General features: G+C 44.7%; 1 protein-coding gene and 1 long non-coding RNA gene across 2 annotated transcripts; one reads left to right on the top strand and one right to left on the bottom strand.

The window, feature by feature from the left end:
* Window positions 1–279: 279 nt before the first annotated feature.
* On the bottom strand, window positions 280–2,385 carry LOC118787879. The gene is made up of 3 exons (XR_005005396.1): window positions 2,281–2,385; window positions 1,510–1,771; window positions 280–355 (listed from the first exon to the last, which is right to left on the bottom strand). It is a non-coding gene; the product is annotated as an uncharacterized LOC118787879 (long non-coding RNA).
* Window positions 2,386–8,876: 6,491 nt separating this feature from the next.
* slc10a3 (solute carrier family 10 member 3) lies at window positions 8,877–11,981 on the top strand. Its single transcript, XM_036543831.1, has one exon. It carries the CDS (start codon window positions 9,467–9,469, stop codon window positions 10,907–10,909), a length of 1,443 nt encoding a protein of 480 aa, XP_036399724.1. The 5' UTR covers window positions 8,877–9,466; the 3' UTR covers window positions 10,910–11,981.
* Window positions 11,982–15,032: the final 3,051 nt, after the last annotated feature.

A 15,032-nucleotide genomic window follows, 5' to 3' on the forward strand; every position in this document is an offset into this window, starting at 1 on the left:
TCATCTAGTTATCGATAGGCAACAGTTTAGAGCAGGCACTGTACAGACGAACTAATGTCTATATTATAATGATGTGTTAAATTAATTGTGTCCATCCAGATGACATAAAGTTCAGTAATGCCTGTGACCAACATGTTTCACAGCTGGGTTTTCAGCCGTTGGAACAGGAGCGCCAGACTGACCAATCACAATCCACTGCATTTCACCAAAGCAGAGAGCAGAGTTGTGCTCATCCAAATATGGGACTGGTTGCTTCAGTGGCGTAGATGATCCAGGTGGGATGAAAGGCACCGCGGGGTTTATTTTCCACCGTTTTCCAAGACCACGCTCTCCCTCTTAAGAGCTGCAGCTCAGTCTGAAGAGTAGACAAAGGTATGTCAAGTCTTGGTGAACAGGGGCGTACATATAGAGGCGTCACAATTTACAGGTACGCAGACATACAGGTGTCTCAGTGGACAGGTGTGTACAGGAACCTCAGGATTAAGTGTGTGTCAGAGTGCAATTGTTCTAAATGCAAAATTACAGTATATATATGTATATATATATATATGTGTGTGTGTATGTGTATATGTGATTATATGTGCAAGTGTGTGTGCATGTGTGTGTGTGTGTCTGTCTGTCTCTCTCTCTCTCTCTCTCTCTCTCTCTCTATATATATATATATATATATATATATATATATATATATTATTTATTTATTTATTTATGCAAATGTACAATAATGATAATTAGATGAAATGAGTTCAATGTCACTGTGTCCCCACTGCACAGTCTATCTCCCTTTATTGGGGGTGAAAGATTAAACCCTGCTTGAGGTATTCCCCGTACTATCTGTCCTCTACCCATTGGTTTTATCCGAGGCTTTCCGCTGGGCCTTTCCAAACAGATTAGCTTTTAATAGCCACAGTGACACGGAAATAATTGTCACGGCCAATGGCTAATTGAGCGGGTGACGCGACTGCGTGGGTGGCCTGCAGTGGACCTGCTTAACCTGGCACACATCAATAAGATAATGAATTGGTTAAGCAGGTTGCTCCAACGACGTTCAACGTGCGTCAACAGGTGCAAAGCACGCGCGTATGTTTGGACAAGGAAAGTCATTCCTAGAAATCTGCATAGTTTCCATTTTAGAAATAAAAGTCCAGTGTCTAAGGAAGTGTACTGAGTGTACTGGGTATTTCTAATATCTATATATGTTTTTGTCTTCAAGACATGATTGAATTAGTTGTGCGCAGGGACATGTCATTTTCTGGACACGATGTTCTCCAGATCAAAGGATCACACCGTGTACAGTGCCAATTTTGACATTCGTTGAACCATGAACACATATTACTGAGAGGAACAACTGGTCATCTATTTGGCACTGTTTTAAAATGTTTTAAAATGCTAATGTAGGGAATTTGACATGTAGATCTGTGTGTATTGGAAGACTTCCAAAAATGTCAAATACTGTTGACTTGGAAGCTATAATTAATGACGTTATACCACGGGCAAGCTTGTAAATCTCACCTCCAGTGGGTCATTGTGCGTCAGTTACTTGTGATTGGTCCTCGTCCAACCATTATCGGAACCTTTTTGGGTCTGGATTCTTTAACTGCCTCCTCGACGCTCTTTCTCGGCGATGATAGTGACAGGAGGCTCTCGCTGGAAGGCGTGGTGATTATAATGGCAGGGGGTGGAGGGCGGTTTGAGACCACCGAAGAGGTTGGCGAATCGGTACCCAGAGGCGGGAGTGTCGTCGGTGTCGTGGGTGCGGTGGTTGTTTCCACCACTAAGTTACACACAAAAAAATGAGATTCATTTTGTAAATATTATGTCATATGTGCTTTCCTAAGCATGGCGACACGTATGTTATTGTAAGGCTTTGTAGAACTATACTTAATTTCACTTCGCAATTATATCGGGGTGCTTTTCATATTTTCTGTAACTAGTCTCTTTCATAGCAAAACAAAGAGCATTTTACTATGGATTGATCAGTTGGAAAATTAGAAGCAGCATCGGTTAAAGAAAACTTTAGACTTCAATAGTCTACCATACAAATTGCGCCATGCAATGTTAAGCATAAAACATGTTATGAATTACGTATGGCAGTCCTCTACTGTCTCCTTTGGTCCACAATAATTGTTGTTAGTTCGAAACGGCTGAATAATTTCCCGGTACTGTATATGTAGTTTAGAGTTGAGAACCAAGCTTAATGCTGTTAGATTCTCTCCAAAGTGTAACGCGAAGTCTACTTAGCGTTGATCACTGCCGCAATAAGTAACCATCCCGATCGCTTACCTGCATCCTCCGCATGCTTGCTCACCACAAATCCCATATGAGTCCGGCTTCAATGGCATGCGCGCCAGGGCCCTCGCCCTGCTCAGCCAGTGTCTCTGTCTCTGGCCGCTGCTCGTCTCTGCTCTCTCTCTCTCAGCGTGCTCCCCCACCCTCTCCTGCGTCTCTCTCTCTCTCTCTCTCTCTCTCTCTCTCTCTCTCTCTCTCTCTCTCTCTCTGACGCACTGGAACAGTGGAATCGGTAAAGGGAACAGTGACAGGAGTAAACGGAATTGCATAATCTCAATAACCAAATAACACTATGGAAATTCAGTTGGAGTGGAGTCCTGCAAAAAAACTGGAATACATAAGTTGATTTTTTCGAGAAAAAAATGAAGGCATGTTCTATCCCTGGAATGCAGTATAATGAAGGCATTTCATGTTTTGTAACAATACACAATAAAATGCAGCAACCAACAAATCATTGAGAGATTGAGAGAGTGATTTCAGACATTTATGCAAGATCTTTATGCTTTATCAGCTCCATATGGCCGCAGTTATGATTATCTTCATATGCACTTGGTTTTCAGAAATTGTCAGACATGCAGTTTATTTTGGATGATATGGAAAAGTGCCATCTATTGAATTAAAATGTTCTGAGTTTTCTTTATGTACAAAACTGTACATAAAGATGTGAGCTAACTATTTACTCATTATACCAGTAATGCACAATACTGTTTCAATGTTATTTCACTTTTAAAGTGAAGGTGTTTCTCTTTGAAAGCTAAAACGTTTCTCTTACAACAAAGCTTATGCCTTACCAAAGAGTATATACACATCCCTGCTTAATGTTTTATTTTCATGGGTCTGGTATACAAAAAAGTCTTCACGGTCACCACGAAGCCAGCCAAAGATTCAAAAAATGAGCAACTGGACACAAATAGCCACAGTGCACATGGAAAACTCATTTACATTGTCACAATTACAATGTGTGTTTTTTTTTCTTTCCCAGAGAAACTGTTTCAAGGCTGTTTACAAAAATTAAGGCTGAAGTGGCATAATTTAAATGATGAGGTTTATGATAATGCATTTTTGTTACTACATTGTATTGTTGATCACTCTACTTAGGAATTGATCAAAATATATTCATAAATATATTGCTGGCCAGGTTCATGATACATGGCAATTGAAAAACTTCATCCATCATGCTAACGTTTTGAGATTTCACAATCATCTAGTTGCAATGCCAATTTGATTTGGGGGGTGGGAAAAACAATAACAATGAAAAAGATGAGTCGTACAACTAGTTCTTTGACTGAGACTTATGTTTCGTTGCATCCAAGAAGTAAGAGGGAGAAAAGAGGGAAATTACATCTTTCTCATTCTTGGAATATAACTGAAATATGTAAGGGTGTGAAAAACTGGAAATGCTGCGCGCAGCAGAGTCAGGCGAGTGCACGGTATGGCAACGTCGGGGTGTGAAAGCTGGACTATGCCAAGTAGTCCAGGGCACGCGTTGATGCTAGCACAGCAACGGGAAAGGGACTGCGGAGTGGACTATGATACGGAGCTGGAGCTCTGGAGTGCAGTGTGATATATTTACCAGTAGGTGGCAGCAACCAACAGGCTGTGAGTTGCACTCATGCTTCTGACTGTGTGTTCTCTCACATTATTCACTTCTTCACCGTGTCGCTCCGACTTGTATGCATGTGTGTTTGTTTTAAGGTACTGCAACAGAAAAAAGCGGACTGTGTGGATCTGCGTGTGTGTTGAGAGAGATTACAGTGAATAAATTTATGTTCTCCTGTGTGTGTGTGTGTGTGTGTGTGTGTGTGAGTGAGTGAGAGAGAGAGAGAGAGAGAGAGAGAGATTACAGTGTGTAAATGTTATTTTGTGTGTGATTACTTTATGTATGTTGTGTATGTATTTGTCTAGGGAATGTTGAGTTTATTTGAATTTAAACGCAGAATGCTACTTGTAAGAATGATGAGGGACAGAACCAGCTATGCACGACATCTATTTTCAGTGGCATCACCTCTGAGGTCGACAACACAGTCACCACAACGGGGATGAGTTCATCATCATCCTGTAATGCACTCACACTATCCCACAGGCACACTGCACCCCTCACTTTTTCCTTATTGTTTGTTTGGCTCACAGTTACAGAGAAAGTAGCACAGGTGACCACTGTACAGAGCTCTGTGGGACTGCAGAAGGTGTCAGCTGTCACAGACCAGTCTGAGACACAGGGCTACAACCTGGACCCCCCTGCCCTGGGAGTGCTATGAGGAAGAAGTTTTCCAGGTCCCTCCAGACACAACAATAGAGGATCAAGTCCCCTGAGCAGAGCTGTACATTGCGTCCTCTAGCTTATCTTCGAGATCATATGTCTTTCACTGATTCAGTTCCTGATTTTTTTTTCTCTCACTCCTTTTATTCCTCTCTTTCTCTGTGTTTTCTCCACCCTGCACTCTTCACATTCTTAGAGGAAATGTGACCTAACACCCCCCCCGGGTGATGGATACCTGAATAAGCTTTGCCACCACACTGGTAACACGTCTGTAGGGTCTAATCTCTGCTGGAGAGCTCCACCTGCTCCCAGGAGACAGAGCACTAGCTATCCCACTACCCCATGCATTCTCATTCGCGTGCACAGACCTAGACTCTTGCATGTGTATACACGTATACACACAAACACACTCTCACGCACACATCTCCGCATACTTTCCTAACTGCACCCTCACACACACACGCGGTCCCTCTCTCTCACACAGACACACAAACACCCAGATTTATAGCGTTCCTGCTGTTTTCCAGTTGGCTGCCTCATGGAGCTGAATCGGTAAGGATGGCTCTCTCCATACTGGTAATGAGTCAGACAGCTGATGTGAAATGGGCCGTGGTGACAGCATGAGCTGTGATTTCTGCTCTGCTCCTCAGACTGGGAGAGCCCTACCCCTCTTTTGGACCTCTTCTCCCATTTCAGCACTGCCGTTATGCCTCTCCAAGGATTGAAACTGGCCTCATTAGCGTGCCCGGTGTTACACAGCACGAGTTGCCAAAGCATTTAAAGCACAAAAACATAAGACTACACTACATTACATTAAGTTACATTTCTCTCTCTTTCTCATACTTATTTTGTCCTTTCAGAAAACACTTTTTAAAAAAAAGAGGCGGAATCAAAAGCCATTTAAAATACAACTGCTGATGAATATACTGCCGGGAAAGATGAGTCATTTGCTGGGATCGCGCAGTAAGGGACACAGAACTGCATTTGTCCTGCCTTTGCCTTGAATATTTTCTGGTGAAGCCAGGCTGCTGAAAGGTGTGAAAGCAGTGCGGAGGACGACAGGGTAGGGTGGGGGGGTTGGGGATGTGCAGTCGATGACAGACTGTCCCAACTCCAAGGCCTTCTCAGTAGTCACTGTTGTCCTTATGATGGTTACAGGAACCTCACAACAGCTATCTTGACAGCTACTGAAAGATACAGTTCACACACAAAACCCACACACTGAGCTCTTTAACAAAGTAGAGAAATAGACTAGGCCAGGGCTTGACATCGGCCTTGTTAACACATATCACCTGGCAGGAACAATAGAAATGATAACATCAACAACAACAGTACAATGTAGGCCTGCTCTGAATGTGTAGATCCAGTAACAGGCAGCCTTTTAGTATTGGATGCTACCATATCCAATTTAAGGTTTAGTGGCTTTTCTGCAGAACAACTGCTGCATATATGTTCCCCCAAGCATAATCTGAAACACTGCTTTGTTAGATCCTGTCATTTTCAAGTGCCACCACTTTTAATCAAGCTTCCTATGTTAATTAAAAAACAACAGCTCCCCCACTTTATAACATGCTGGTCCCCCTTTATCACATGTCTTTGGTAATTTTAGATTGCACACTTCAAATGTACTTCTCTTCAAGTCACCCTCTTCCTGATCGGTTTGTGTATGCCAGTAAGAAAAGATTGGCAGGAGGGTGTTTGTCCTGATTACTCTGATATCTGCTGGTGTTTTCAGGCAGCTCCACTCCCAGAACAGGTGAATCACCTTTCAAAGTGCTGAGTTTGGAGCTTACTTATAAAATATCTTTGAAAGGAGGCACTAACTCATAATTGAAATTGAATCAATATTATTAGTAGTATTATTGTCATCTTTTTAAAGGTTTGTCAGGCCAGTCTGACTCATCATTCCAGGAAATGACGTCTGATCTGATTTTTACTGCATGAAAACATTGATTTTCTTGTTTTATTTAAATATGTATATGCTCATGCCGTTAGAACGGGATTTTGCCTGAGTGAACAGAGACATGAATAGAGGCCAAAGTCTGTTATGACCAGATTTATGGACAGACAAGGTCAGTGCTGTTGCCATGGGGTCACAGATATCACGTCACCCTTCCACAGTCTGCCACAGTTTGTGACTTATTCACATTTTTATTTCATACTTTTTTTCTCACTCTTGGAGTGGTTCTTTAGAATCAAAGGTATCTTGATGTTTTAGATGTTTGTATGTTTGTATACTGAAATTGAACACTTTGATACCAGTGTTGAGATGGAGAGGTTTCTTGGTACCTGCACAGGTGTCCACGTGTTTTACTTGGCACAGCACTTTTCTGTTAAAGATTTGAGATTGAGATTGAGACTGTGGTTGACCTGAACAAAACACTGTGGTCACATAATGATTGGAGTCGTTAGGCACAATTAGGCTGGATAGTCTGATCCTGCATCATTGTTAAGGTCAGAGCTAAAAACACCCTTGTGTACTGTAATCTTCATATTTAGGTCTCTATTCGTAAAGCCTTAACCCCTCTGGATCCACAGTGTTATACGTAATTAATTATGTGCTTTGATTAGCCGGTAATGAACAATCCCCTAAAAAAGTCCCCGAGGTGATGTCTTCAGACAAGAAAATGAGCTTAAGATCACCGCAGGTACAGGTGAACCCTTTGGTAGGTGGCCCCTGGAGATTTGCTGAATGTCACGGCAGTTCTGGATCAGGAGACTGGTGGGGAGAAATCTGCTCCTGGTTTTTGCAGGAACCACAATCTGAGTCATGCCAGAAAGCAGGCCACTGTGAAATAGATCATTCTGCTTGTTCATGGGCGTCAGTTCGGAGTGGGCACCGGGCAGATACACTAATCTTTACATCATTTGGATTGGCTAAAAGAATACAGGCATGACTCATCCACATTGTAAAAGATTAGTGGATCGATGTAACGCTTGCACTAAAAAATGTGTACAGACCATGTATACAAGGCCTTTCTGAGTTTGCACTTTTATTAAGGACTGATGTTTTTGAAAACACTGTCACTTTCTCATAAATTCTAACAGCAGTTATACAGAGTTTAATCAATTTATAGAATTAGAAATTCTCATCATGTAACAATTGTTTAATTTCTTTGATTAGTTTAGTTTAGTTTGAAAAGTTTAATTCTTTCATTTCTCAATTCACACATTCCTTAAAGGAGGACTCTGATAAAAAATGAAGTTTCATGCCATGTATCAAATAGTTAAATCCTCTAACAACTCTTGGTTTTTACTTGGAGTAATAACAATAACAGAAGAGAAGTTCTGGCCTATGGGACTTTCCACACCACACCCACTGCTGCCTCGTGGCCTAATCTTTGCTGTGTGATCACACAGGTTTGACTGGTTTCGCTTCTGTTGCATTACTTGCTGATTTCAGCCCTACAAGGGGAAATATCCATCAGTAATCCTGCACTAATCACAACAACATCAAACTCAATCACCAGGATGTGATTCTGATTTCCTGAGCCTGCAGATAGCGCCCTGATCTACTGAAAGACACCAAAACTCATGTCACCAAACTAATTGTAAGTATATTGATGTGCAATTTGTGCTTGTTATTTAGACTACAGTTTGGAAACTACAATTGATGCTTATAAATCTCTCTAATGAAGAATGATTTGCAGAGACCCTGGCCCAGTTGAAGTTTGGATCACTCATTTCTGCATATAAGTCCAGGCTACTCAAGAAATTCTTCACTTTTGCATCAGACCCCTTACACCATTGGCTTATTATTGATTTTTTGTTTCATTTCAGGTTGGAATCAATGAAGCTGATGGTGTAATCATTTTTTCTTTATTCTATTTACTATATTAGAAACACTTAAATGATTGCTGGAAGGGATTTGGAAATGGATCCCCTTCAAATGCATGTTTGTTGCTCAGGGTAGTTGTATCTTATGCATTATTAAGGAGGTACATATGAGCTGGTGCTGACAAAAGATCAATGAAAGTGTGGCGACTACTGAAGCGTAGAGGACACTGCACAGCCTGAAATGAACTTTGATCCATCACCCCCCACCCCCCACCTCACTTCCGATGGGTATTAGCCAGACCTGAAATACTTTAAATAAGTCTGTCTGAGTAATTTTGCATTAATGGTCCCGTGCTTCATAAACCCACAACAATGAGTTTTTGTACTGGATCTGGATGAACACGTTCTACTGATCACGAAAAACCTTTGCTACAATAACCTCTACTGATATACGACCATGAATTACATTGACCTTTGTACTATCTGTTTTTAAACTGCAGTTTGCATTCCAGGTACGCCCTGGTGCCCTTCGGCATTCGCTCGGCAAGTAGGGTACATGTTCAAATACGCTCTGTGCTGTTTTGGGTCTGTAGCTGTGCGTTACATCCGGAGAGACATCATTCCGCTATGTCATGCTCCTCATGTGACGTCGCGGCGGTTTCGGGCAAGGACCGAAAGAGTTAATGCCCAGGGCGCCTCTGATTGGATAAGGAAAGCGTTTATGGAGTGAATGAGAGAAAGCGAGAGGAGGGAGAGAGACACAGGCAGGCAGTAAACACTCAACCAGGCGGAAAGAGCAGCGAGCCCCGGCTCGCCGCAATCAGGGGACGTTGTCGCTCTGCCCGGAAGAGAAAAGGAGGAACCAGGTCAAATCGATTCAAACGGGGGGGATTTTTTTTTTTCATTTCGAAAATTTCAGGCGGCTGTGATTCGGATGGGGCGTGTGACGTCGGAACTCCCCGGTAACGTTAAAGAGAACGCTAGTGTAGCTAGCTAGCCACCTCGCTAAATGGACATCGGAGGAACTCCGCCGGGCGCGGTCAGTATTGTAGTGATTGTATCGGAGAATTTATGTGCTTCTCGTGTTGGGTGAAAGGGGAGACCGAAGGAGACGTCGTGGGGAGGGAGAAGACGGGCTGAAGCATGTCTTTACGGCGCCCTTTCCGTCTCCCGTCCGTCACAATGATGAGGACGCTTTTAGCATTCGGTTGTCTCTTCTCGGTAACGAGAGGAGTGGACCGGCAGACGCCAGCAGCGGACAGGACTCTGTCAAATGACAACAACATGACGGCCGACGGCGACAGAAGGTACATAAATATCGGGGACGGGACCTCGCAGGAATTTGAATTTCCCGAGAACACCAAGGGAGTGATTGTAATCTCCAGCCAGTACCGGAGCGCCGCGGGGCGGAAAGGCAGGGAGAGCTGGAGGCAGACGGTGAATGTGCGCTCCCTGGACCCGGAGGTTCTGTCCATCCTCAACGTGAGCGACAGCGGGCGCGAGGGGCCGGTGAGGAGCTACGTCATCGGCATCAGGTCGGGCGTGGCGGGGCGCGCGCGGCTACTCATCCAGCTCCTCGACCTGGACCAGGACTCCGGGCCTGTTGTGGTGGAGGAGCGGTCCGACTACTCCATCAGAGTGTCCCCGGACAGCGACGACCCGGCGGCCCGGCGCGTCCAGTCCGGGGGGCTGTCCCACTTCTCCGAGAACCCGGTCCTGTTTGCCTTGCTGCCGCTCATCTTCATCAACAAGTGTGCCTTTGGCTGCAAGGTGGAGGTGGAGGTGCTGCGGACCCTGGGGCGGCGCCCTGTGCCTGTGCTGTTGGGTGTGGCCGGGCAGTTTCTGGTCATGCCTCTGTACGCCTACTGCCTGTCCAGGCTGGCCTCCCTGCCCACGCCGCTGTCTCTCGGGCTGGTCATCACCTGCTCCGCCCCGGGGGGCGGGGGTGGCTACCTCTACAGCCTGCTGCTGGGTGGGGATGTCACGCTGGCCATTTCCATGACGCTAGTCTCCACGGTGGTCGCGGCGGCCATGATGCCGCTGTCCTCGGCGCTCTATGGGCGCCTTCTGGGCGTCCACGCCGCCTTGCACGTGCCCTTCATCAAGATCCTGGGCACCCTCCTCTTCATCGCCATCCCCATCTCGCTGGGCATGCTGGTGAAGCTGCGCCTCCCGGGCCTCACCCGTGCCCTGCTGGCCCTGATCCGCCCCTTCAGCTTCGTGCTCATCGTGGGCGGCATCTTCATGGCCTACCAGATGGGGGCGTCCATCCTGGCGGACGTGCGGCCGCCGATTGTGGCGGCGGGCGCCAGCGTGCCGCTCTTCGGCCTGCTGCTGGGCTATGGCATGGCGTGGGGGGCGGGGCTGGCCACGCCCCACCGCAGGACGGTCAGCATCGAGGTCGGGGTGCAGAACAGCCTCCTGGCGCTGGCTGTCATGCAGCTGTCCTTCCGCCGGGTGGAGGCCGACTTCGCCTCACAGGCGCCCTTCATCGTGGCGCTCAGCAGCACCTCCGAGATGCTCCTCCTCGTCCTCGCCCACTTCGCCCACCGCAGGCTCCGCCCCGCTGCCCTGACGGACGTCTGACGAGCCAATGGCCGATTGTACTGACTCAAACCTGTGCCCAACACCCGCGTACACACTGCACACTGGTATACACACACTGTACACTGAACAGTGAAGAAAGTATTTTTTTGTCTTGAAACCAAAGGCCTTTTTCTCCTTTTCTGAGTCCTTTTTTCTTCATTTCTACTGAGACGTGCCCTGTGTAAATATACACAAGGAGAGAAATGCTGAGATATTTTTCTACCAGACTGCCAGTTTTTTCTAAATGAAATGATTAATATTTGTATTATGTTTACAGCTCTGTGCGTTCCAGAAGTGGCACTGGGAAGTGGGATTGTGCTCGGGTGTTTCAGGACTAAAAGGAGGTTCAATGTACTTGAATACTGACTGTGAAAAAGAGATTAAAATAAAAGCTTTGAAAAGATTCAACTGGAACAGTGTGCTAATTAGAGGAGGTTACAGCACAAAGAGTCAGCGTCAAGTGAGCAAAATCCAGGGGGTATTTGCATTTGAGTGCGTTCACGCTGATAAGCAATCCGCCAAGATCACAGCCATGTGTAATCTATGATATGGAAAGTTTTCATCTTTTATCAAAACAAACACTTTTCTATTTTGGTGCTGTTGCTTTTTGTTATTCACTTGTGTTCCAAATAGGCAAATTAGGCCTGCCAATTAACCATGTGTAATATTGACTCATTCTCCAGTATTCTGGTACCTCGTCAGGCCATTTCTATTTTAAAAAATAAGGCTGCTATCAAGATCACAAGACAGAAAATGCTAGCAAAATTATATGCTGGAAGTAGTTTTACTTTCATTTTGAACAAATGTCTGCACTTAAAACATCATAGCGTAGTCTGATTCCAAATTCAGGAATATATACAATACTGTGCAAAAGTCTTAGACCACCCGAGAAAATTATGTTTAACGTTATTTATCTGGGCATTGTGTTTATTTGCCTGGAGAAAAAACACTATTTAACATTTAACATTAGAATAAATACAATTAAACATTAATACAAGGTTCCTTGGCCTTTCTTTCGAGGCACCGCAGCCATTGTACGTGCAGTTCTATTCCATGTTTTGTGTTTGTTAAATTCCACCACCGGAGCACCTGAAGTTCTGATCAGCCGAACCAGGTGTGCTGGTGGTGGAATTTAACAAATGCATGGAATGGCCGCGTTGCCTTGAGGAGGGGTTTGGAAATGACTAAGCACTTGCTCATTCAACTTGAATGGATGCACTTCTGTTCTTTTGTGCTGGAAGTCGCTCTGGATGAGAGCGCCTGCTAAATGAACGTAATGCAATGTAACACAGTTAGATGGACATAAAATCATAGCATCACCAAGGCCATTTTCAGTGAGCAATAGGCTAACCAGATTTTTAATCTGGTGTTCACGATGTCGTAAAGAAATGTGAAGAAACTGGGTAATTCCAAGACAGAAAATGCAGTGGAGGACTGAAAAAGCTGTCTGCATCTGATAAACAGTACTTAAAGGTCACTTCCTTGTTTGGCAGACAGAAGAGTAGCCTAAGACTTTTGCACAGTACTGTCATGAAGACCATTTTTTCTTCCTTTACAAAGTGAGACAAAATGTCTATGTCGGAGGCTAATTTACAACGTACAGCTAGTTAATTGTTTTAAGAAAGGAGCCTTCTGTTCCAAATTAATTTGCCATCCTGGAACTAATTTATATGAATGCAGTTTTTCTCTGGGGGCTTTTTACACGTTTGTGTAGCTTGTGTTTGTGCGTATGTTGCCAGTGAGTACTGCTGAGAGTGATTCTGTGTAGAGAAGGGCAGGGTCCTCGGGTTCTTTGACTTGTTGTTGAGTCTAGCAGGGGGTCAGAGTCTAACAGTGAGTGAAAGAGTATTTGCATACTGGAATGAGTGAGTGAATGTGGTGCGAGCTGTACCTTGGTTTTTTAAGTCACCTCGTGTAGGAGTGTCTGTCAAATTAATAAATGTACATGTGTTTGCATTTGGGAGTGTGGTCAGTGTTCACGTGTGGGGGAACGAGAGAGAATGAGAGTGATGTGTGTTTGCTTTTGGGAGCGAGAGAGAGCTAGCTGTATTTGCGTGTGGGAGCGAGAGAATGTGATGTCTGTTTGCGTGTGGGAGAGAGATAAGTGGACAGAGTTTGCATGAGGGCGAAGAGGAACGGTCCACAGAACATACGGATGTGACAGTTGGATAATGCACAAGCGCAGTGAGTCTGCGTTACGAGGGAGGCCTGAAGGACGCCAGGAAGAGGAAGTGGTTCTGATATCAAGCAGCGCGGTATTTCCTGTTTCCTTTCTAGATTTAGTGTTCAACAGCATTTGAGTTTGCTTAAAAGGGCAGCAAGTTTGTATGGCCCCCATGGACCATTGTTTGCTGATTTTGTTTGCTGCAGCTTTGATTTTGAGGTGGGTATTAATCTAATTTAGCCGGAGGATTAACTCTGTTAATCTGTTACATTCAGTCCATTTGGGCCAGTGAGCGCAGCCTGGTCATAAAAAAACCAGCTGGCACAAGCAGACCTGGCTTTACTCACACAAATAAAGGACGTGGTAGCTGCAGCCCTGTGTTGTAACAGTGAGCTGTTGTGTCACAAAGTTTTACTGACTGCGTGAATAAAGCCACTTCTGCTTGTGCCACCTGGTCTAAATGACCAGGATGTACTCACTGGCCCAAATGCCAAGAACATGACAGATTAGTAGTGATAATCCTCCAGCTAAATTAGACTAACACCCACTTCAAAAATATATATGCTGCTACAAACAAAATCTACTGGGGATATCTACTAGGGCTCTAACAAATTATTTCCCAGAATCTCATCATTCCCCCCTACAGGGCAGAGGTGTAACTTCACTACAGCCAGCTCAGTCTAAGAGAGGAGAACTGCGATTCCCAGTGTGCATTTTAGGCATGACTGTTTCGAATGACCTCCCATTTCAACTATTACAAAGTGCAATTAATTAAAATGCAAAAGTGTTATGTACGTTTATGGGAATCGCTGTAATGTTAATTAGCCAGCAGGGAAATTTGGTAGCTGTACCAAGTGTTGCGTTGTAAAATTACAGTTCCCCCCTCTTCAATTTTCTACGTGATGAATGCATTTTAATTAGCACCGCCAGTTTGTGCTGAAGCAGTGCTCCTTTATATTGCTCAGACTTTGCAATGGAAGGGTCAGCCATGTTTGATTTCCAGCAATTTCTACATTTTAGGCATGCCTGAAAGGAAATGCAGCATGTGGGTATGAGAGCAGCTGCTTAGCAGCTCAGATCCCAGCCTAACATTCACATATGTTAGCAAAGAGCAGGTGAGGATCTGGGCCTGGTGCCATACTGAGGGTTTCTGTGTAAATCCCATGTTAGCCTGCTGCTGTGGGTGGATTCGGCTTTATTGGCTGAAGTTGGGCAGTAGACTGTGTTTCCATTTACTTCTCTATGTTCTGAGTTATGGAGCATTTGAGACTTACAGCTTCTCACAGTGGCCCTCAATGATGTCATGATGCAGTTCAGAGTTCTATGTACTCGTGCAGAGATACACTTGTGTTTTGATACGCACACACACACACACACACACACACACTGTTGTTAGTAAGGGCAACGCAGACTCATCCTTCTCATTTCACCTGTCCCCAGGTAAGCGTGTCTGCCCCAAGTGTCAGTGTGTTCCAGGTGAATGGAGCAACAACTGCGGTATTTACACTTCCTGCTCTGCGGTGAGAAGCACAAAAGGGAAACCATAAATAATGAATGAGGTGAAATTTGGATCAAACTTTAATGAGGTCCTTTCCTTTTCACTTCCTTTAAGTGTGTTTCCCATAAGATGAATGAGGACTGAGGACCCAGACATACCCTACAGGAGGGCCCCTTTGCCCCTCTCATGTCCTACATCACCCCTTTCCTTTCCTTCTCTCTGGGGTCACTTGCTGTATTTCAGCTGTAAATGACAACAGTGACACCTGGTGGCTGTATTTTGCAACACTGTGTTAAGTGTGTTGATTGAGGAAAAAAGAGTATTAGATCAGTGTTTCTCAAACCTCTCCTGGAGTACCCCTTGTCCTGCATGTTTTAGATCTCTCCCTGCTCCAACACAGCTGATTCAAATGATCAACTCGTTATGAACTCCTGAAGCTGCTTAATAACAAACTGATCATT

The sequence above is a fragment of the Megalops cyprinoides genome, chromosome 13 (genome assembly GCF_013368585.1).
Source record: "Megalops cyprinoides isolate fMegCyp1 chromosome 13, fMegCyp1.pri, whole genome shotgun sequence".
Lineage (NCBI taxonomy): Eukaryota > Metazoa > Chordata > Actinopteri > Elopiformes > Megalopidae > Megalops > Megalops cyprinoides.